The 22,717-nt window shown below is 45.6% G+C and overlaps 1 protein-coding gene across 1 annotated transcript; it reads right to left on the bottom strand.

Moving 5' to 3' along the window:
• Nucleotides 1-79: 79 nt before the first annotated feature.
• ZXDC (ZXD family zinc finger C) lies at nt 80-22,716 on the bottom strand. Its single transcript, XM_048859479.2, is given in 12 exon segments — nt 80-2,246; nt 3,824-3,925; nt 12,017-12,189; nt 13,953-14,037; nt 14,807-15,492; nt 16,733-16,903; nt 18,165-18,295; nt 18,497-18,575; nt 19,779-19,931; nt 21,561-22,334; nt 22,337-22,391; nt 22,393-22,716. Coding segments are annotated over 12 exon segments (2,805 nt in total). The 5' UTR covers nt 22,702-22,716; the 3' UTR covers nt 80-2,159.
• Nucleotide 22,717: the final 1 nt, after the last annotated feature.

Here is a 22,717-nt window from a genome sequence, read left to right as displayed (position 1 = left end):
GTTAATTTTAAAGCCAATAGCATATATCTTTGCAACAACAAAAAGATTACTCACATCAAGAACAAACCCAATGCCAAAGTGACCATAAAAAAAGCTTTATTAATCCTTTTGCACCAGCAGTTCTTCAGATGTCCATTGCCAGCAACGGACTTCAAGCCGATTAACCCGAGTCTCGGCCCCAAGCAGTTAGCAATTTACATTCATATACAAAGCCAAGTGAGGTACATTTTCAGAAGTAGAAACAGATGGAGTTTTAAGTCCCATAAAAAGAAATTATGTTTCTTTGCCATTTTCTTAAGAACAACTGGTATGGTTCCATGAGGATCAGAGGAGTTTGGCATTCAGGGTGACAGCTTCCAGGGACAGCATTAGCGACTGCTCTAAAGCAAGACCCAGTAGTCTGTTCAACAGTGCTGTGCTCCTGCAGATGACTCATAAGCCCCTTTAACCTTTCCACATTGGACTCCATGATCAAACAAAACAGCAGTCCCCACAACAAGTGGGTGAAATCTCCTCACTGACTCACTCTGGCTTGGAGACCTCACTTGAGGCAGGCTAGAGATCCCTTGGGCACGAGCATAGGAATATCCAATGCTCAAATTGTTTAGCCACCACAGACAGAAAAACAACATTAGTTCAACCAGAGGATAAAATACTGCCTGCAAATCAGAGTTTGAAGTGAAAATAGCCTGTATAGTTCTTTCAAGTCTCAGAAACAAAAAAGTATTTATCCGGACATATACATAGTTCAAAAGGCACAGGAAGTAAAAGCATTTCTAAACAACCTCAGGTGAATTCAACAACAGTGTAACTAAATAAATAAATATGTGCAATATTAGGAAGATCGCAATGTTCTTCTGCATGACATCTTATTCTGTAAAAAATATATACACATACGTGCATACACACAACTCATTGAGAATAAAAAAAACCACACACCCCTTTATCAAAGTCCTATACATAATTTTATAGGCATTCAATACATCAGCATAAACATTTAAGTTACTACCGTAAAATTTAATAACCAAAAGGTGTTTTGTTTTTTCCACTGAGAATTTACACAACCCTATGCTTATTCAGGCTTATGCAATTCAGTTAGTACAGTACATATACCTATTCTTCTAGAAACTGCAATTTTTCAAATGAGGCAATTATTCCTAGTTAACAATACTTTTCCTCTCCCTCTAAAAACTCTGACAACTGCATAATCAGTAGGCCAGCTGGACACTATGGTCACTAGATAGAATGATCTTCATTAAAATCTAGACTAAAAGATAGTGGCTAGTTATGAGTAACCTGGCAACACTTTTTGCATTATAAAGACATAACAAAGGTGCTGTGAATTAAGTGGCTGTCAAACATTCCACCAAAATAGGAAATGTTAAGACAGATCTAACTTGTCAAATGCTGTTGGAACATTAGCTAATTGCTAATGGAGAGTATAGTTCTCTAACAAAGCTTTCTTTTTTCAATTCTTGCTGGAAGAATTCAGCTAAATATCATTCAGGATGAATGAGAGGGGGAAGCTCAACATAGGGATCAAAACTCATTCACAGTTAATATTTAATCTACAGTTTGCTATCCAAGAGACTTTTAATTCATTTCTTCTCCCTGCTTTCTGGACACTACTTTCCTACACTGCCTTGTAAAATAATTTTATCGCAACTTGCTGTCAACATATAAGATGTCTGAAACAAGTTTGGGAAAAAAAATTTCAGGATTTTTTTTTTAATTCCTTATCACCCATGGCACATAGGAGACCTTTCTTAATGGAGGAAAAGTTTAAAAGTCACATGAAAGATTTTAAGTTTGTATTTGTTCATTAGCTGTGAAATATTTGCTTTCTTGTGAAAACAGGAAAACTATTACCCTGGTTAGAAGTTTAATAGCTATGGCACTTTTCTACAATGGGATTTCAGCAAGTCTGCCCCGAGCATCTTTGACCACAAGACAGAAAGAATCTTACACACAGGCATGTTAAGTAGGATTTGCTGATTCTTTTCTTTTTTAATTCTTTTTTCATGTAACTGACACTAAGTGTGTGATCATAGTCACGTACTCCTACTTTTCATATTTTTTTGAGAAACTGGAATACAGCTATATTTGCTTTGTCGAGATACGATTGCACCATTCTGTTTTCGAATTAATATTCCTAACAATCATTCCAGGTCCTGTAAGTTTATTGTGCTTCCAGTGAACTGAGAGTTATCAGAACCTGCATCGTCTTCTGTGGAGTTGTGTGGTTCCTGTCAAAACAAAGTAAACAAAGTTTGGAATTCAGACAAAGCTTTCACCCCATTATGTTTTCATTGCTTGTAACACACATTCCTTTTTTCATAATATTTCTTTATCTTCAAACTTAATTCAAGATTATGCAAAGAAACCAAATGCACTGTTCACAGTAAATTTAAAGTTGTCCCACTCTTGGGTTGCACACTGATCTAGCTGGATTGCCAACAGCATTTCATTAAAATGCTGATGGGGTAGGGATGGATCCTGACTGTTGCTGACAAAAGAAACAAAATAATTGACCATTTAAAAAATATTGTTTCCTTTCAGGTTAACCCTTCAGAATTTGAAATAACCCAACTCCCCTTCTGAACCCACCAATTTATTATAGGGTTGTTCAAGACGTGAATACTTCTGGGAAGAAGCTATATAAACCACTTTTTTCTCTACTGGAAAAGGCATTAATATTTGGCTCAAATACTATGTTGCAATTAACTTGACAAATGGAAAGCTCCATAGCAGTCATAAAAAAAGTGATCTATTTCTCTCCACGAAGATGTTAGCACTTGGTTCTCTGTTATGGAGCTGTCCATGTTCACAGACAAACAGCTTGTTAGAATAGTAGATATTAGGAGTATCTTGAATAAGTAGCAAGACAGTTTTGAGCTGTCTTTGCACATGATGCTTTTGGGATGCAAGTGGCATTTGGTGGAACTTCACTGAAGTACAGTGGTAAGAGATATTCCAAAAAATGAATGAATTTAGACCCACGCTCCTATCCAAAGGTGATTTTCAGAGCGCAGGGTAAAAGACAGTTCCCTTCCCTTCAGTGGTTTTCTTGCACACTTTTACTAGTGCAGGGATATTTTCCATGTCCCAGCTGCCACTAAAGGTACTTCTCTGGTAGTAGCCCAAGTTGTTAAAGGGGTTTTGTGTTTCTGGTAGTTGCCACTAGATTGTGTCTGTTTAAAAATATCACTCCCTGTTGCTGCTGGAGTTATTTGAATCCCAGTCACTATGGAAGAGTAGGATCTACAAATGTCTTCACTTTCCTTTTGGGAACTATCACTTCGGCTCAATCTGTACTTGTTTAGGGATTTGACACTCAGCATCCAGCAGAGCTTCCACTCAGGCACCCATTAAGTGGTCATGTTTTCAGGAGCAGTTGGCAAGCAACAGCCCCGCTATTACTAACAGAAGCGGCTGGGTACAGAGTACTTTTGAAGATCTGGTCACATCATATTTAGGGTGCCTAAATCTGAGCAGAGGTTTTTTGAAAATCCAGCCCCACAACCATAAGTGCAGAGCGCTTTTGAAAGTCTGGCTCCCAGTCTTCCCCTCTCTTCTTGGCCACCTATCATAACAGTCACGGAACGTCTTTCTTGATGTTACCCTTTGGGGCAAAACAAAAAATGGGGGCACTTGGGGAAAAAAATGGCAAACCTCTTGTGGTCACAGAGCTAGAGACTATGAAATTAGACTTTGGTCTGAAAGTAGAGTACTTCTGTAGTGCAGGACAGCGAAAGCATCGGTGCAAAATTGTTTTCATTGTATCTAACTTGACAACCGAAATCAGAGTTCTAAGGTGCTGTACCTGAAGGATATGAACAGGTAAGTCCACTGTAAGTTGAGAATGTGATGAGGAAGATTGAGAGCTGAGCTGAAAGGGCAAGTCTCCCTCTCCTGGGGGATCATCCTGTGAAGGGAAAAACATAATGCAAACATAAGATTTCCAAGTATCTCCTATCACATAGCAAGCATCACTCTCACCACTACAAAAAAAATCAGGAAAGGTGAAGAGTGCCTTACTGGCTAAGACCTTACAAAGGGTAGTATCCTAAAGCACCCCAGCTTTGAAGGCTGATGAGGCCTAAGAAATGTTTCCAGTGGTTTCATGGAAGGTGAACCAATCCCCCCTAGTACTCAGTCACATGTGGGAACTGCAGATTCTCAAGAACTTTACTACAAAAGCTATGCGTTCGCTTCAAGGCCATTGTGCTACTAAAGTGGTGGTCCTGGGGCAACCCACATGATGGGGGGAAAAGAGGAAAAGCCCTGCACGTGGCTCACCCCATACTAAGGGTAGGTGAGCTGAACGGCCTCTGGAAACCAAACACCTCCAGGTCTGGCCAACAGCTTACTGCTCCCCAGTGAGATAGCAGCATATAGGGTGGAAGTTTGCCTGACATTTCCTGTTAGAAGACCCTGTCTTTTCAACTGCTTATAACTGCCAAACTTTAACCATTTGGGCAGAAATTTTCCATACTGAATATTTGGGGGTGGGGGGCGGCACGACGGATGGAGAAAATAAGGCCAAAGGGTTCGGCTGTTTCCAAAAATGAGACCAGGGAAAAATACTTTGCTTTGCCCATGTTAAAAAATGTTGGCAACCTTTGCTTTGAAGAGCTCCAGTACCCCCTGAGCTTAGGAGCGGGTCCCTGAAGTTAGGTAAGGCAGGGGCCTTGTGCATGTGGCATGTGACTTTTGCTGTTCCTATGAAAATCTGTCCAAAATTGACCTTTTAAGGCTCTCAATTCACAAATGCTCAGTAGAGATTCACATTTTCATTCTGCGAGGACTCCATCCACAGTAAGCACGCTCCAGCCCTGCAAAGTGCTGAACGGGGTCTTCCCTGCAACTGTAGTTCTAGCTTCTGTAGGCTGAATTCATGTCTCTTCTCTGCTTTCAATGTGCTCCCTGCTGATGCACTAGCAGCATGGAGGAGAAAAACACCTAAGTCACCTAAGGTGAGAAGAATGGGACTGGGACAGAGACAGTTTAGAGAGGAAGAGGCAAGAAGAGGTCAAGCTTGGGAGAACCTAGCAGAAGGCTCTGTGCTCACTAGAGAACACTCCCCTCCAGAGCCTTGAATGAAATCCAAGACTTCCAAGTCTCACCGTTAGTCTGCTGCTAGCAAATATCTGTGAAGCCCTCAGGCAACGTGTCTCATCCCACCCAGTGCTGATCCATGAAGATGGATTACAATCTACTACTGCTATCAGTCTGTTATTTTAAGTGGTAGAGGTCTGTGGCGTGGATCTAAAGGTACCAACAGTGCTGCTGATGACCAGCGTCACTAGGATGACATGATGGAATCTGGTTTTTCAGTCTGCTTTTTTAAAAAAAGCTCTGGGAAGTTGCACATAAAAGTTACATGAAAAGAACATTAAGGCTGCAAAGTCAGACATTCAAAAATTACAAACTGCCAGGATTAAGGTTCCCCGTGCAACTTATTTTGAAACACCTCCTCCTCCACTCCCACCCCCCAGTGCCATGAGCACATAGAATTTTTCCCCCACAGAACCCCAGCCTCATTCAGTGAATAGAAAAGACAGTGCTCACTTAGCAAGCAGCTATTCAATATTGTTTTCTCCTCATGGTTCAGTGCATGGCCCAATGCCTCACTTACAGCACATCAATCAAACCCTGCTCTGAAGACAGAATTATTAGATTTCTCACAGGCAGCCTTAATATTCTTATAAAAAATGGTTACTTATCTTCTCATAACTGTTGTTCTTCAAGATGTGTTGCTCATATCCACTCCAATTAGGTGCGTGCACAGTCGCTGGAAAGTTTTTCCCCTAGCAGCACTTGTCAGGTCAGCTGCGGAGCCCCCTCGAGTGGCGCTTCCATGGTGGTGAATATATGACCCTGCCGACCTGGCGCCTCCTCGGTTCCTTCGTGCCAGCTACTCCAACTGAGGAAAAGGTGGGTGGGTTTGGAATGGATATGAGCAACACATCTCGAAGAACAAGTTACGAAAAGGTAAGTAACCTTTTCTTCGGGTGCTTGCTCATATCGATTCCAAATTAGGTGACTTCCAACCTTTACCTCGGTGGTGGGGTCCGAGTTATGGAATTGCTGAGTGAAGCACCGCTCTGCCGAATGCTGCATTATCTCTGGCATGCTGGGTGATGGTGTAATGAGAAACAAAGGTGTGAACAAAGGACCATATTGCTGCCCTGCAGATTTCATGTATAGGGACCCAGGCCTGCGCCCTTGTGGAATGCGCCGTTAGCACCAGAGCAGGGACTTTAGCTAGCTCGTAGCACATCCAGATGCAGGATGGGATACACAACGAAATCCTCTGAGATGAGACCGGGAGCCCTTTCATCCGATCTGCCACTGCCACGAACAGCTGGTGCGATTTATGAAACGGCTTCGTGCACTCGATGTAAAAGGCTAGCGCCCGTTGAACGTCCAGTGTGTGAAGTTTCCGTTCCTGGCTACTCGCATGAGGCTTAGAGTAAGAGACAGGTAGAAAAGTGTCCTGGTTGGAGTAGAATTGGGACACAACCTTTGGAAAAAAGACCAGGTGAGGCCTAAGCTGCACCATGTCCTGAAGAAAACTGTGTAGAGAGGGTTGGAGGTGAGGGTTTCAGAGCTGAAGGCCCCCCTCGCCGAATAATGGTGACTAGGAAGGCCACCTTCCATGACAGGTATAGGAGCGAACAAGTCGCCAGCAGTTCAAGCGGGGGACCCATTAGCTTGGAAAGGACCAGGTTGAGGTGCCACGCCAGGATCTGCTGTCTAACCTGCAGGTACAATCACTCCAGGACATTGAGGAAACAGCCAACCAAGGGGTTGGCAAAGATAGAGCGCCCAGCTGCTCCCAGATGGAATTCAGAGATAGCTGCCAGGTGCACCTTGATGGATGATGCTGCCAGACCCTGCTGTTTCAAGTGCAGTAGGTATTCCAGAATAAGCGGTTTGGGCACCTGCAGTGGGGGTGTGCGGCTCTGAACACACGAGATTGCAAACCTTTTCTACTTGGCCAGGTAGATGGCCCCGGTGGAAGGTTTCCTGCTACCAAGCAAGACCTCCCTAACCTGCTTGGCGCACGAGTTCCATGGGGTTTAGCATGAAGCTTCTAAGCCATGAGGTGAAGGGACTGGAGGTCAGCGTGGTAAAGGTGACCGTGGTCCTGAGTAACCACGTCCAGGACCAGGGGCAATGCAATCAGGGCATCCACCGACAGCTCCAGCTGTACGAGCGTTGACAAGGCCACACTGGTGCCACCAGTATGACCGCTGCCTTGTCTCTGCAGACTTTGAGCAGGACCTTGTGCATGGGTGGGAAAACGGAGGAAACTCAGAGCAAAATGTTCCGTCCAGGGGAGGAGAAATGTGTCAGAGAGCCTGGGCTGTGGTTCTGGAAAGAGCAGAATTGCAGGCACTTTCTGTTGCTTCATGTGGCAAAGAGGTCGATTTCCAGAGGTGAGGAGCTCCCAAAAATACTGTGCATCACGTCTGGCCGGACAGACCACTCATGGTTGTAGAAGGATATGCTGAGGTACTCCTCCAGCTCATTCTGGAAACCTGGGAGGTAAGACGCTTCCAGGTGAATGGAGTGGGCTATGCAGAACTCCCGTAGTTGGGAGGGCTTCCTGACACAGTGGAGAGGAATGGGCTCCACTCTGTTTATGTAAAACATCTCAGTTTTGTTGTCTGTCATGACTCCCACACACTGTCCCTGTAGATGAGCTTGAAAGGTGTGGCATGCTCGTTGGACCGCTCTCAGCTCCTTAAGGTTGATGTGGAGAGTTCGTCTTGGGACCATAGGCCCTGCGTCTAAAGGTTTCCCAGGTGCGTGCCCCAACCCAGCGCTGACACGTCCGTTACCAGGGACGGAGAGGGTTGAGGTTTGTGGAAGGGGACTCCCTCACACACTGTCTGCGGGTTGAGACACTAGCGTAGGGACGCAAGGTCCTGCACCGGGACAGTGACCAGAATCCAGACTGTCGAGCCCCAGGCATTCGGCTGATGCGAGCCAAGCCTGCAGAGGTCTGGGTCACATCCTGGCGTGCTGTACCACACATGTGCAAGACGCCACGTGACCAAGTAACCTCAGGCAGCCCCTTGTTGTGGTGGTGGGGTACTGTCTGAGGCTTTGTATGATGTCAGTCATTGCTTAGAAGCAAGCCTCTGGCGGGAACGCCCTGGCCCAGTTCGAGGCCAGCACTGCCATGATAAACTATCCTTTGAGTTAACCAGGGTCGACTTGCTCTCTTAGAGGAGAGGACCCAGCCTGTCGAAGGTGGATCTCATGAAACAGACCTGTGCATCCACCTGGTCCCTGGAGCGTCCCCCAGAGCAGCCAGTCGTCAAGGTAAGGATACACTTTTAGCTGCCTCCAACGGAGGAAGGTAGCCATGACTCACATGCAGTTGGTGAACACTCGGGGGGCTGTGGACAGGTCAAATGGGAGGGCTGTAAATTGGTAATGTTTGTGACAGACCACAAACCTGAGGAAGCGTCTGTGGGCGGGTTGTATCAATATGTGGAAGTACACATCCTTGAGGTCAAGGGCGGCATACCAATCTCCCAGATTCAGAGAAGGGCTAATTGTGTTCAGGGAGACCATGCGAAACTTCAGCTTTTTCATAACGCAACTGAGGCATTGCAGCTCAAGGATGGGTCTGAGACCCCCCTTTGCTTTGGGGATTAGGAAATAACGGGAGTAGAATCCCTTGCCCCATAGCTCCTGAAGAACCTCCTCCACTGCCCCTGCAGTGAGGAGAGTTTGGACCTCCTGACTGAGGAGATGCTTGTGAGAAGGGTCCCTGAAGAGGGATGGGGGCAGGCAGAATATCTCACTTCTACCGTGTGAAGGACCCAGCAATCTGATGTTATTTGTGACCAAGCATGGTAGAAGTGGGATAGAAGGGACAGGAAACAGGGCTGCGGACCCGGTCTGTTAGCTGGTATGTTGCCCCCAGGCGCACTTTCAAAAGGCCTGCTTAGAGCCTGAAGAAGCACATGCCTGGCCCTGGATGGATGGGGGCTGGGAAGGCTTATGCCTGCCATTCCTGCCATGCTTCCTAGACAAGTCCTCCCTAGGACATGGAGGACAGGGACGCTGTACAGGCTGCGGCTTAAAGTGCTTTCTCTGGGTGGCCGGGGTATGCACCCCCAGCGATTTCAGCGTAGCCCTGGAATCTTTAAGGCTATGCAGCCTGGAGTCAGTTTGCTCTGCAAACAGGCCTGCCCCATCAAATGACAGGTCCTGCAGGGTATGTTGCACCTCGGGTGCTTCGCCTTCATGGCAATCCTGGAGGACAAGGTACGCATCGCTGAGTATGCGGCACCAGTGAAGCCTGTAAAGAAGTCCGTGCCACTGCCTTGCCCTCTTCAACAATTGTCCCAAACTCCTCCCTGGACTCCGCAGCACTAGTTCTTTGAACTTTAACATGGACTTCCAGGAATTCAAGTTGTATCTGCTTAGGATTGCCTGTTGGTTGGCAATCCTGAGTTGGAGTCCCCCAGTCGAGTAGACCTTTTGGCCGAACAGGTCCAGCCACTTAGTCCTTGGATTTAGGGGTAGGAGCCTGCTGCCCGTTTCTCACGCTTGTTTACCGCAGCCACCACCAATGAGCAGGGCTGCGGGTGTATGTCAAGATATTCATATTCCTTAGCAGGGACAATATACCTCTTCTTGACTCCCTTTGCAGTCGGAGGAATGGAGGCAAGGGTCTGCCACAGGGTCTTTGTGTTGGCCTGTATAGTTTTGATAAGGGGCAGAGCCACACTCGATGGACCTTCCCGGGCCAGGATATCCACCCTCCGGTCCTCTGTCTCCACCACCTCCTTAGCCTGCAGGCCCATGTTGCACGCTACCCTATGTGGCAGGTCCTAGTGGGACCGAATGTCTACAGGGGGCGGTCCTTAGCCAGAGGTCCCTGCAACCACTTCATATGAGAACGATGATGACGCCAGTGGGGGTACAAGGCCCCCATGGGACTCTGGGGCTGTGGGGACATCCTGCACAGCCTCTCCTTCCACACTGACCGCCCCAGGGTCCATGCTGGTGGTAGGAGCAGGCTCCGGGAGTGGCGGGGTGGTCTGCACCACTGTCACCTCAGAACCCCTAGGGGAGGGTGCCCTGGGCCTAGTGGTATGCCCACAGGGTCCAGAATGGCCACTGCGCAGGCACTTGTCACTGCACTTGCTATGGCCCTGCACCCACATCCCGATGCATACAGTCCGATTTGTGTCTGGTATGCCTGGACTCCACCTCAGAAGACAAAGACCTGGAACATGAAGGCCAGGGTGGTGCTGATCAGAGCTGTACCTGTGACTGCTCCCAGGAATCTGGAGAGCGGTGCCATGAGGTGGAGTGCCGGCGAGAGGTCAAGTGGTGCCAGGACAAGGGTGCCACGCTGGGGACTGGTGCCACAAGTCAGAGCGGTGCCGCAGAGATGCAGCTGATTGCATCAACATGGTGGGCTTGCCTTGAGACGGTGCCACGCGCTGCAGTACCAGAGGCTTCTCCCAACCGGCCAGGGACTGTGGCGCCATCAAGGCACTTAAGTCCTCTGCGGCCTTGAAGGTGTCCGGCAACTCAGTGTCCTCCACCACCTGGCCCAGAGTCCACTAGCACCAGACTCGATTGCCCCCCTTGCGGGGCTGAAGTCAATGGTGTCATCTCCTGGTCTGTTGGTGCCGGGTGCTCCTCCCCAGGACGCACACCAGTGGCGCTTTTCCAAGGTGGCTGTCCTCAGCGCCAGAAATCAACCCCTGTCCTGCTTGCAGTGCCACTTCTGCGGTACTGGGGAATGGGAGCAGTGCCGCACCGCCTTCTGCCGGCCTCGGGTCGCTATGCCTAGCATCCTTCCTTGGCACCACTTCCCATACGGAGACCAGAGTGCACCGCATGGAGGAGCTCGGCTCCGGATCCTGTTGTGACAAAGCTGGCTGGGGACGAAGGGCTGCCCCCATCAGCAGCTGTTTCAGGCGAAAGTCTCGCTCCTTTTTCGTCCTGGGACAAAACCCCTGACAGTTCTTGCACCCCGTCAATTTGGTGCACCTCCCACAGACACTTAAGACAAGAGCTGTGGGGGCTTATGGCAGGATCTGCAGGGTTTAAAACCCTGGGATTGAGGCATGCCCCAAGCGGAACAGGAAAGTTGGGCTGGGGAGAACCCCCACTCCTACACTAACTACTATAAACTAACAACTATTAATGCTACCAAACTAAACTACTAGAAGAAACGAGGAGCACTTGGAATAGCAAGCCACTGCAGTTCCAATGACCGTCCATGGCAGTAAGAAGGAACTGAGGAGGCGCTGGGTCGGCAGGGTCATACGTTCACTGCCGTCAATATGAGCAAGCACTCGAAGAATAATGTAATTTGTGTGTGTGTTATTACGGCATATAGGGCAGGGCAGGATCTTTCCTTTCTAGCTCGCACTCCTGGGGCTGTTCTCACTCCTGAACAGTGTTTCCTCAAGGCCCCTCTCCAGTGCAGCTACTCCTGTGGCTTTTCAGTGCTGCCCCCAAGGTTTCCGCCATGCCACTTCACAACTCTCAGTCTCCCCATCACCTTAGCAGTGTCTAAATCTCCTCCCCACCCCCCATGAATAAGGGGAATATTTACAGAAGCGTTTTAGTTTATACTATAGCATCCATTTTTCATTATCAGCTAAGGGTGGGGTATAAGGTCCTCCCATGAAGTGGCTCTCTAAGAAAACCATTTGAACCGGCCTTCTTCACTCCAGTTACTTTTGTAATTATTTTTAAGATGCTTGGAAAAACATTTCTATTATTGGCGATAAGTGTGTGAAGGGACTCTCACCCTGAGGAGAGAAAAATGCTCCTTTTGGGAAACAGCCTTAAAAACAAGTCAGCAATACATTACTCACCAAGTACCTTGGTATCATGCAACAATCACAATATTAATATAGGTGAAGACTATATCAGATTTGAAAGGACAGTCAGATTCTTCTACATGAACTGGCAAATCATTAGAGAACTGGGTAGATCGTATGTTTTATTCATGTATTCTTACTTGAAGTAGCTGAATTTGCACATACTGTGCGCCAGTGGCTGGATCCCTTATTGTTAGGCCTCCATTTGGCAAAATAATGTTGCCACACAATCGATTGCCATGACTGGTAGATGAGAAGCTGGTAGGACTCACTTTACCACCTTTGCTTTTCCTCTGGCCAGAATTTGATGCTGCTGAAATAAAGTTATTTTATTAATTATGTTGGAATGTCTGATTCTTTGGTAAGTTTCTCCTTTGAACTTGTCAAATTTAATCTGAAAACATCTTTTCTCCCTTGCCTCTAGTTACTTTGTCTCCTTTTACTATTAACCAACTAAGGCCATTAAAGTAGATAGGCCCAAAGGTAGAGATTATAAACTTTTATGTAGTCTATATTTTCATTTTTTTCTGTTTAAATTTCAGTGAAGTGTTAGTTTGGATTTAAATATTTCCCTCCATATTTCTCAATATAGACATCAAATATTACCAGGAGAACAAGAAAATACGATGATTAAAAGCAACACTAGTATCTTCATTGTTCATGCTGAATAAGATGCCAAAAGAAAATTAAAAAGCATAATTTGAGGATAATACATATTAGATCTTTTCAATTATCAAGTGTTTTTTTGTTTTTTACAGGTAAATATTTTTAAACTAGGACTTTCAACTTTTGAGTGTCCATTTAAATTTTGTTCATGCATTTTAAAATGCAAGACTCGTTTGAAATACTATATAGAAGTTTTTATTACTCTATACCAGCAAAAAGAAGAGCGGATTAATTGGCTCTGAAAGTAAATGGCTGTCACTAAGTTACTGGTATGTGACACATTAGACATGATACAAAGAATCTTGTTTAAGAAGGGAACTGGGAATTTTCTAGCTCTGTTTTATAGAACAGGGGCAAATTCAATCAAGTGTCCTTTCAATCTAGGATATCACCAAGCATGCATTTTGGACAAGCTGCCATAATTACAGATCACTTCATAAACAGACAAAAAGAAGGATAGTCCTCTATTTCCTAGACAAGAAAGAATTTTTAAAAAGAAGTGCATACATGCATAGTGCTATAAAGCAAGAGATACAATAATGTTTAATTTGGAAGTGTAACCCTTTGCTTACCTCAAGACATAACTAAAAACAACTGTCACCTTGATTTTCGGAGATAGGAGGCAACAAGAAACGTAAGGGAAAAAATTGTGTAGTGCAATGTTCCTCTCCCCTTGGGGGCAGCTGCAACTCAAATAGCTGTCTCTTGTTGTTTCGTTATTTTTTCTAGGCAAGTTTAGCAAGCCATGGAACACATTTGACCTAACAAAGCAAAGTTTAGTGCACATCAACAGACAGCTATGAGTTCCACTGTAGTTTAAGGGGAGAAAAACAAATGGGCTAGTTATGTAAACTATGGCCCAGTGTTTGTGTTTTATAAAAATCTACTACCTCAGACTCAATGTTAACAGAAAGGTTTCAATTAAAAAGAGTCAAATAAATTCCCCTACAGCGCTTGCAAATTAACACTGCAGCACTGTGCTAGAGCCAGGCCTAGAAGTGAAACTGACGAGTCTGTTTTCATTCATTGTCCCTGCTGAGTAAAATGAAACGCCAAGAGTTGACAAAAAGCACAAATAGCAAATTAGATTTTTTAAATTATTTTGGTTTTAATACATTGAAGGATAATCCTATGAGTAGATTTAAGTAAATGATATTGAGAGTGAGGGAAGGGGGAGTTTAAATATAACTTTAACCTACCAGGGTCCCTTTAACAGAAAGGGAAAACTAAAGTGTGGGTTTTTTAAACTCAGTGAATTTGAAACTCCATGCAAGAAGATCTTAACTATCCTCAAAAAAAAAACACCTCACTCTGACTTTGTGGCTCATTAAAGTAAGTTTATCTATTTGAAAGAGATATGCTCCCATTTCATTGCATGTTACTAGATTCCGCAAGGAAATGCCTCCTCACCTGTGCTGCTCCCATTCCCTTTCTGTTTTCTTTTCTTGGCTAGCTGAATGGCTCTGTAGTCTGTCCTTGCAGATCCACCACTCTCCTAATCAAACAAGAGATATGTTTTATACATGTTTGAAACAACCAATTAAGCTAACGAAGCCGACTAACAAATTGCTGGTTGCTCATAATCTTTTATGTTATCCTGTATATTCATCTTTGGTTAGGATTTAAAATTGGTAAGTTTCTCAAACAGTAGCAATCAAAATTCTGATGGGTCCCTGCATGTATCTGTCATCTAAGGTTAAATACACTTCCATGTTTATCTGCATTTTCAGGAAGGTCATGCTGTGATAAAAGGAAACATTTTATACTGAAAACAAACATTTATCTTTACACAGTACTGGAAAGGGGAAGGGAATGGTTTTCCGGAAGCAGTATTAAAGATAGTCTCAGTCTTCGTTCTCATAATTCTAACAATTTCAGTTACTTTCCATGCCCAAACCCTTCCCTGAAACTAATACACACAGGACATACCGTATAGTCCCCTCCTTATGCTTTCTTGTTAGTCCCACTTCACCCTTGGGGGGTTAATTTTGAATTTTTTAAAATTTTTTTTAAACTTTGAGCACAGTCCTCCCTCCCCCACCCTCACAATTCAGGCCTTTTAAAAGAAATTTTCACCATGTTGAATCCATGTCTAACAACATGTTTAGTCAATACAGAGTTCTACATCCTTCATGAAAAAAAACCCATGTAATTGGGTAAATCAGTATGAAAGGTCTGCTCGTAAGTTGCAAGCAGCACTGGAGTATCCTCAAAGTTAAGATGCTTCAGTCATCTGGGGACAACTGAATATAGTTACTGCATACCAAAAATGAGCTGCAAGTCACTGTGCTAAGATCCATTTCTTTCTGAGCACTGTAGCTTCCTGGAGGGTTGGAGAACACAAACTGTGTCACCACTTTACTGCCTTCCTGTTGACCAACAACATCCGAGCTAGGAAGCAAGTTTCGTTCAGCTTTAGTTGGTGTCAGTAACTCAGGTCCACTGCTTCCACCAAGGCTGCTGGAAGGGGTCAAAGTGGTAGTGTCTATCGTTAGATTATTGCTGGATGTCAAACCATGCAGGTCTTGACTGGAATTCTTCACTGATAAAGATGCTAGCGAACCTAAGGCTTCTGCATTTACAGTCTGTACATCATCCAGATTTGAAGTACTTTGCTGTAAAACTGTAGCAGTGGTGCCCATCAAGAGAGAACTGTCCAGGCTATGTGGAATATCACTACTTGTCACCAATATCAAAGGGTCAACTGTTTGACCTAGGGAATTGCTACTGACAGAAAGGTTTCCACCAAGAGTAGAACCTACTGAAGCAACATCTATGGTGACAATTCCAGAGTTTACTAAAGCCATATCTGTTGCAATCCCAGAATTGTTACCAGACACATTGGAGAAAAGGGACACAAGGTCTATGTTGCTGAGGTCACTTTGTCCTGGACTGGTGAGTTCACTACTAGGTGTGAGGGAACTGGTTGCTTCAAGCTGGGTTAAGAGATCTGAAATACAATACATGTATTAAACTTGTTGAAAATGCAACAGACAAATGATAAACAAAAGGAGGTTGTGTGCCACTACCTGTGGCTGAAGGGGTGCAACACTCGAAAGTGGGAATACACAGAAGCCCTAATTACTAATAGAACATACTGATACTTTTTCCAGAACAGGTAAGATGAACTCTTAAGTTTACATGCACTACAAATAAATGAAGCAACATTACTGACCTCAGAAACTGTGGTGTTTAGAAGCAACACACTTGTACCAGACACATGAGAATTTAATAGGGAAGAAAACACACTGCATGCAAACGTCTGAAGACTGAGTATCCTGAAAATTATAGGCTAAAAATATTTCCTAAATAAAACCCACTTTTCTAAACCAGAATTACAAAGGAAAACAAATTCACCTTTATAGTAAATGTTTTTTAGTCCCACATCACCCTTGGGGGGTTAATTTTGAATTTTTTAAAATTTTTCTTCTGATTTCCCAATCAGAAGAAAAATTGTTTCAATCAAGTATTAGTTTCCTTCGTAATGTATCCTCCTCCCAGCCTTATCAAAAATATTGTACAGAAGTGTCTCATCTGTGTATATATATTTAGAACATTGAAAAAATTTTCACTCTCTTTCCTATTCACTATGCTACCAAGGTGGGACTTTGAGCTCTGTCTTAGTGCGCGTCAGTTAGTTGTCTAGATAAAAGTAGGATGAATTTTTAAGTTTGCCACATCACTGAAAGACAAAATTACTTTAACAACGTTTACTAATGTTCCACTGTGATGAAGAATCTCATATCCAGCAAACAATTATACAGTAACATTATTTGTTCATACTGCTGGACAACATAGCTTCCTTTCAGCACAGGAATTTCTACATACACTTATACTCTCCAAAATACCCTCAAAATGGTCCATGCTACAAATTAGGACTTAAGAGTATTTTGGTTTCAAGTCCTCATTATCAGGTTCTAGAAAGAATATTTTGAAAAACCTTCAAGAGCAAGATCTAATTAATTCAAGATGTTACTGACTTCTGAAAACCACAAGCCAAACCCTAGTCACAGCTCCCACTATAGATTTTATATTATGTACATAGAGAGAAAAAATCCTGGCCCCACTGAAGTCAGAGTCTTGCTGTCGACTTCAATGAGGCCAGGATTTTACCCACAGTTTTTGCCTGATATACATAGTGTTTAGGCTTCCCTTTGCCCCAGCCATACTTTGAGGCTAAAATATTATACCTGGACTGAAGTTGTGCTGTTTGACCATATGAGTCTTCATACTATGCTTGGAAGTGAACAATTTATTACAACTGGACACTGGGCAACGGGTCTTCGATGAATCCACATCTTGAAGATGTTTCTTGGAGTGAATATACAAACTGCTGCGTGCAGAGAATTTTGCACAACAACCTGCAACATGACACACAGCATATTACAGAATCTTTCTTAGTTTTAACTTAAAATTAGTATTTAGAATTCTCTAGTAAACAGCTCAAAGTCACATAAATAAAATGTTCTAGTTAGTTAACTTGCAGTACTTGAGCACGGGTGCCATACATAAATACAGGAAGTTGAAGAAAGCAGCACAAAGCAAAGAAGCACAGAGTTTCAAAGGAGCAGAAGAAATGCCATACCACAGCAGACCGCTGATGCATCTAGTGCGGCATCCTGCTTCCAAGAGCAGCAAAAAACCCAAATGATTTAGTGAAAAGTGCCACAAAGGCACCTTAAATAGAAGCATTTGATAATGGCCACTGGTGAAACCATGAGGAGGAAATGCTTCCTGACAACCACAGGGCAAAAACCACTTTGTTTTATGCCATGAAGTGTAAGTATCAACGTTCCTTGTTCAGCCAGGAAGTTGGGTACATGGTATTGGGTCTATTTATACCACACTTATAATCTAAACCCTTTTAAAAATCCCACTAGAGATTGTGCCTCAATGATTTCCTGCAGCAGATGGATCCACAAATCTTTTGCTTGTATTCATTTTAAAACCACGGGTCTTATCTGTAAGCTCCCCATATACCTTTAGCCACTTAATTATCCCTTAATGGATATTTGTAGTTCTACAGAGACCTTTTTGCTGGAAGAGGCAACCCAAGGTGACCACTAGTACTGGAGGGTAAATGTACTACAGAGTTATAGAAAAAGGCCATTATAACTCTTCTGCATGACTTTCTATCCATGTTAAATATGACCAACCAGCCTATTAGATTAATCTGAACAGCAATCAGATGCTGAGCAAACATCTTCATTTTTACATTGCTTGTGATTCTTCCCTCCTGCAGCCACACATCAAAATAATTTTTCACAAGCAGTTTATCCCTAGGGTACAATTAGTTAGCTGAAAAGATAAATATAGTGTCTGGACAGTATCACAGTCTTAAATCTAAAGTTGATTTCCTTTAGTCACTAACTGATAAGAAAAATCAAGTGACAATGATCTGCTAGCCATTTCCCCTGCCTCCTTCACGTCTGGGACAATGTGATTTATTCAATTAGATGTTCTTTAAAAAATAAGCTACAAAGAGGCTTAAAAAAAAGTAAAACATGACTTGAAATACCCAAGGCTCCACTCCTTCATTGAGCCTTAACTGGGCAGGACCTTGCACCTACCAAAGCCTCATGTGCTCTAGTAACAGCACACAGGACCACAAACAAACCGTACCTTCCACTGGACATTCAAATGGTTTTGTGCCTAGGTGAGTTATACTGTGGCCTTTCAAGTGTTCTGCTCTTGTGAAGGATTTCCCACAGCCTTCTATTGGACATGTAAACCTCCTGTCATCTTCATGTTTCCTACAAAAAAGGGAGATTACTATTCCCAAACTTAAGTTCACTATGTTCTCATTTCTAGCATCAATTACAACCACTCTGATTTTAAAATTCACTCTTAAAACAATTATCTGCATTAAAACATGTTTAGCCAATGCGAAGATCTGACAAGTAAGCTATGTGTTGGGTTTTGTTTTTAAGCATAACTACTTTTTGTTTTTTTACCTTTTATGTCTTAGTAGCTTGGACATGCTGGTGAAAGACCAGCCACAACCTTCAGAATCACAGATAAAGGGCCTTTCACCTAAAAAAAAGTCACATTTAATCATATAGTAACAAAAATACATGCTGATATTGTGAAGTCTCAGAGAAGTTTAAGGGACATCTAACTGCAACCCAATCCTCCCCTCCCCCCTACAACGAGTCTCCAAGCCTGGGTCCCTGGACTCAGGCTCATACTGTAGGGGCTAAAAATAGCAGTGCAGACGTTCCACTCTGGCTGGAGCCTGGGCTCGGAAACCCTCCTCAGGTTTCACTGCCAAGCAGGAATGTCCACATGGCTATTTTTAGCTCTGTAGCGCAAGCCCAAGTCAGTTGACTTAGGCTCTGAGACTCACTGCAATGTCTTTTTCCCCCGTGTTGACATACCCTCAGTTACTTTAAAAAGCTAAAGAAATTAAAATATCATTTTACAGTTATCAAACAAGTTTCCTTATCTACTAGCCATGTCCTGCAATTGGATCTGCATGGGCAGACTCCTAAGCTCCCATGGAACCCGAAGGCACTCTATGTGGGTGCATGGATCCACCTACATAGATCCAACTGCAGGAGATAGCCCTATATTAATTTGGACAACCAGATTTTTTAAAACCCAATTTGCTTCTCACTGTTTATGTAGCAGTTTGTGTGGGTTTGTTTTTCACCCATTTCTCTCAGTTATGTTTTGTTGTCCAAACTAAAACGCAGTACACTTAAAAAGTCAATAAAATCCACTTCTCCTTGAAGAGGTTTTTACCAACTATTGTTGTAAACACTTAAAATTAGTAAAATATTTCTCTACTCTTGCAGTTTGCTCTATGCAAGCGATAGCACTTGGTCTATAGTCAATTTCCTCCTGTTTCCATAATCTTTCACACAGTAACAACAGAGAAAAAGACTGTTAAGAGACAAGGAAGTGTGATTGTAAAGCCACAAAAAATGACAGAAGACAGAGGGAAAGGTATAGAACTACTTTTAACTTAAGTTTCTTTTTTAACTTGACAAGATGAAGCTGACTGTCACTTATAAGTCACGGACAGTTGTTTAGAGTCATTTTCAGGTTCTCGCTCTTCCAACTCTTGGTCACAAACATTTCAGGGGTGTTTCTATTGACATTTTTAAAAAATTCTTATTGGCGTTAGGTTTGTAAAGACTGCTTTTATAAATGGCTAAAGCTTGAGTCGGCATTTGACCCACTATTTCTTTATGCATTCAGCTGACCCAATTTATGAACTATCCTGATGAATACCTGTATGACTTCTCATATGGATTTTCAGTCGGCAGGCTTTGTCATATTGCTTGCTACAACCAGGGAAAGAGCAGGAGAACTGTTCTTGCTCTCTGAAGTGGGCTCGATTATGAGAAAATAATGCACTCACTGTGATAAAGGTTCTCTCACAACCTATGGAAAGAGGGGAACATCATCTTAGCTCAGTGTGACACACAAAATAGGAAAAAACTCTATACCAGTGGTTCTCAAACTTTTCGATTGGTGACTCCCTTTCACACAGCAAGCCTCTGAGCGTGACCCCCCCCCCTTATAAATTAAGAACACTTTTTTTACATTTAACACTATTGTAAATGCTGGAGGCTAAGTGGGGCTTAAGTGTGGATGCTGATGGATTGCGACCCCGAGGGGTCATTCACAACCCCCAGTTTGAGAACCCTTGCTCTACACCATACTTCAGGGTTTGCAACTATGGGCTGGAATTGAATATCCACCTAGACATGGCATGTTTTGGGCACAGAGAAAAGCAGAACCAGTATAATTTAAGATACACTGCTCAAAAAAGAAGATGTAGTCATTTAGAAAAGCTGGTGGACTGATGCACATCAACAGATTAGAAGACAACAGTGAGGAAAGTGCTCACAGATTAAAAAATTGTTCTACTATTGTTGTACATTGATCAAAGCACTATGTAAGTCTAATGTGGATATGTTGAGTGATATCCTTTTCCTTTCTGCTGTTATTCAATCAGAAAACTTTGAGATATCTCTCTCCGACAAGGGACAGAAGATGGAGATCAAAAGATTCCAACTGTCCATCCCAAACATCAGATGGAAATAGAAAGGTGGCAGCACAAGCAAGCTAGAAGAAAAGGAGTACTTGTGGCAACTTAGAGACTAACCAATTTATTTGAGCATAAGCTTTCGTGAGCTACAGCTCACTTCATCGGATGCGAATACAGACTAACAGGGCTGTTATTCTGAAACCTGTTATTAAGCAAGCTAGAGATGACCATCAGGCAGGATAAGCATGGTATCAAACCTACAAGACAGTCTAAAGAAGGGACTCCAGGTTAGCCATCCTTGCATATAAATATACCAGCTGATCCCAAAGAAACACTGCAGTATGGTAGTGCTCAAGTAAGTACCTCACCTACATTTAATCAAAAATATCCATGATTTAGACTATTTGAAAAGATTGCTTGGCAGGCTGTGAAGATATCGATTTGTTCATGACAGGGCTAGAAACAGAACCTCCTTCAATCACCAATGGATGAGACACATTCATATACTATTTGAAGTTATGTAGAATATTGCATAAGATACACCCCTTAATGGGTCTGAACAAGATCAGCATTGCTTGATGTTTAATCAGGCAGCTGCCCGACAGGACTGATTCATGAACAATTCTAGGTGTGTCTAAAGGGGATGTCTGCCTCTTGGGTCAGAACTGCGACACCCCTGCCGCCAGCAAGGCAGCTGCTCTATGAAGTCTCCCCACATAAACCAGCTCTCCTCCCTGTTCCAAAGAGGCAGGTGACCCCCAGTGGTCCCACCAATGCTGTAATTCAGTTCCCGGCCCATTTCTCTCAGGCAGGCCCCCGGCATAGATCTCACAAGTCCCAGGACCATAGGTGGGGCTGGGGCGTCCACAGACCAGTTTCACCCGGGAGGGTGGCCGGCCGGGTGTAGGTCTCTCGGGGCATGGGACTGTGCCAGTGCCTAGGCACGAAGCGCACCCCCATCCCCAGTAAGGCCCGAGAGGAAAGGCGAGACCCAGAGGCCAGCCGGAGAAGACGATTACCGGGGAACTCGCAGCGGTAGGGCCGGTCGGGCTCCAGGTGGCTCCGCCGCTGGTGCGCGCCGAGGCGGGCAGCGCTGGGGAAGCGCTGCCCGCAGGCCTCGCACTTGTGCGCCGCCTCCTGCTCGTGCGCCCGCCCGTGCGCCCGCAGGTTGTAGACCGTGGTGAAGCGCTTGGTGCAGCCGGGCGCGGCGCAGGCGAAGGGCCGCAGCTTGTCGTGAGAGTGCAGGTGGCGCCGCAGCTTGTAGGCGGTGGCGAAGGACCAGGCGCAGCCGGGCACCGGGCAGCCGAAGGGCCGCGCCGCCCGCCCGCCGCCGCCCGCCCCGGGCCCCCCATGAGCCGCCTGCCGGTGCAGCCGCACCTGCTGCTTGCGGGAGAAGGTCTCGGTGCAGCGGGGCTCGGGGCAGTGATAGACCAGCAGCGCCCGGGAGCCCCCCGAGGCCGGGGCCGCGACCTCCCCCTCAGAGCCGGGGGGCTCGGCCCGGCTGGGCCGCGGCGACGGGACGTGAGGGGCGGCCGGCTCCGGCGCGGCCCCGGCGGGAGCAGGCGGCCCCGGCTCGGCGGCGCCCGGCCCCAGGGTCAGGACCCCGTTCTCGATCCGCACCAGCAGGCTCTGGTTGTTGATGGTGATGGTGCCGGAGAAGGCGCCGGGGCCCGCGCCGGCCTGGCCCGCGCCCTCCGCCGCCTCCGCTCCCCGCCGGAGCGGCGCAGCAGACGCGCCGGGGCCCGGCGGCGGGGGCAGCAGCGGCGGCGGCGGGGCCGGCCCGGGAGCCTCCTCCTGCTCCCCCCGGGGAGGCTCGGTGCGGCCGCTCTCCCCGCCGCCCGGCCCGGCCCCCGGCTCCGCCGCGCCCCGCACCAGGTTGAAGACGAGCAGGAGCCCGTCGCTGTCGGGGCCGGGCGCCGGGGGGGGGCCGGGGGCGGCGGCGCTGGGGCCCGGCTCCTGCTTCTCCTCCAGCAGCATCACCGGGAAGCTCATGTACAGGCCCGAGGCGGCGGCCGGGTCCCACTCGGGCGGCGGCGGCTCCGGCTCCTGCTGGGGCAGGCGGCCGGCGGGCGGGGCGCTCGGTGCCGCGGCACCGCCGCCATGTTGGGTGTCGGGCCGGGCCTGGGCCGCCTCCACCGCGGGCAGCCCCTGCGTTTCCATCTTGGGGGTCCCTGTA

The sequence above is a fragment of the Caretta caretta genome, chromosome 7 (assembly GCF_965140235.1).
Source record: "Caretta caretta isolate rCarCar2 chromosome 7, rCarCar1.hap1, whole genome shotgun sequence".
Classification (NCBI taxonomy): domain Eukaryota; kingdom Metazoa; phylum Chordata; order Testudines; family Cheloniidae; genus Caretta; species Caretta caretta.
This window is presented reverse-complemented; position numbering and strand designations above follow the sequence as displayed.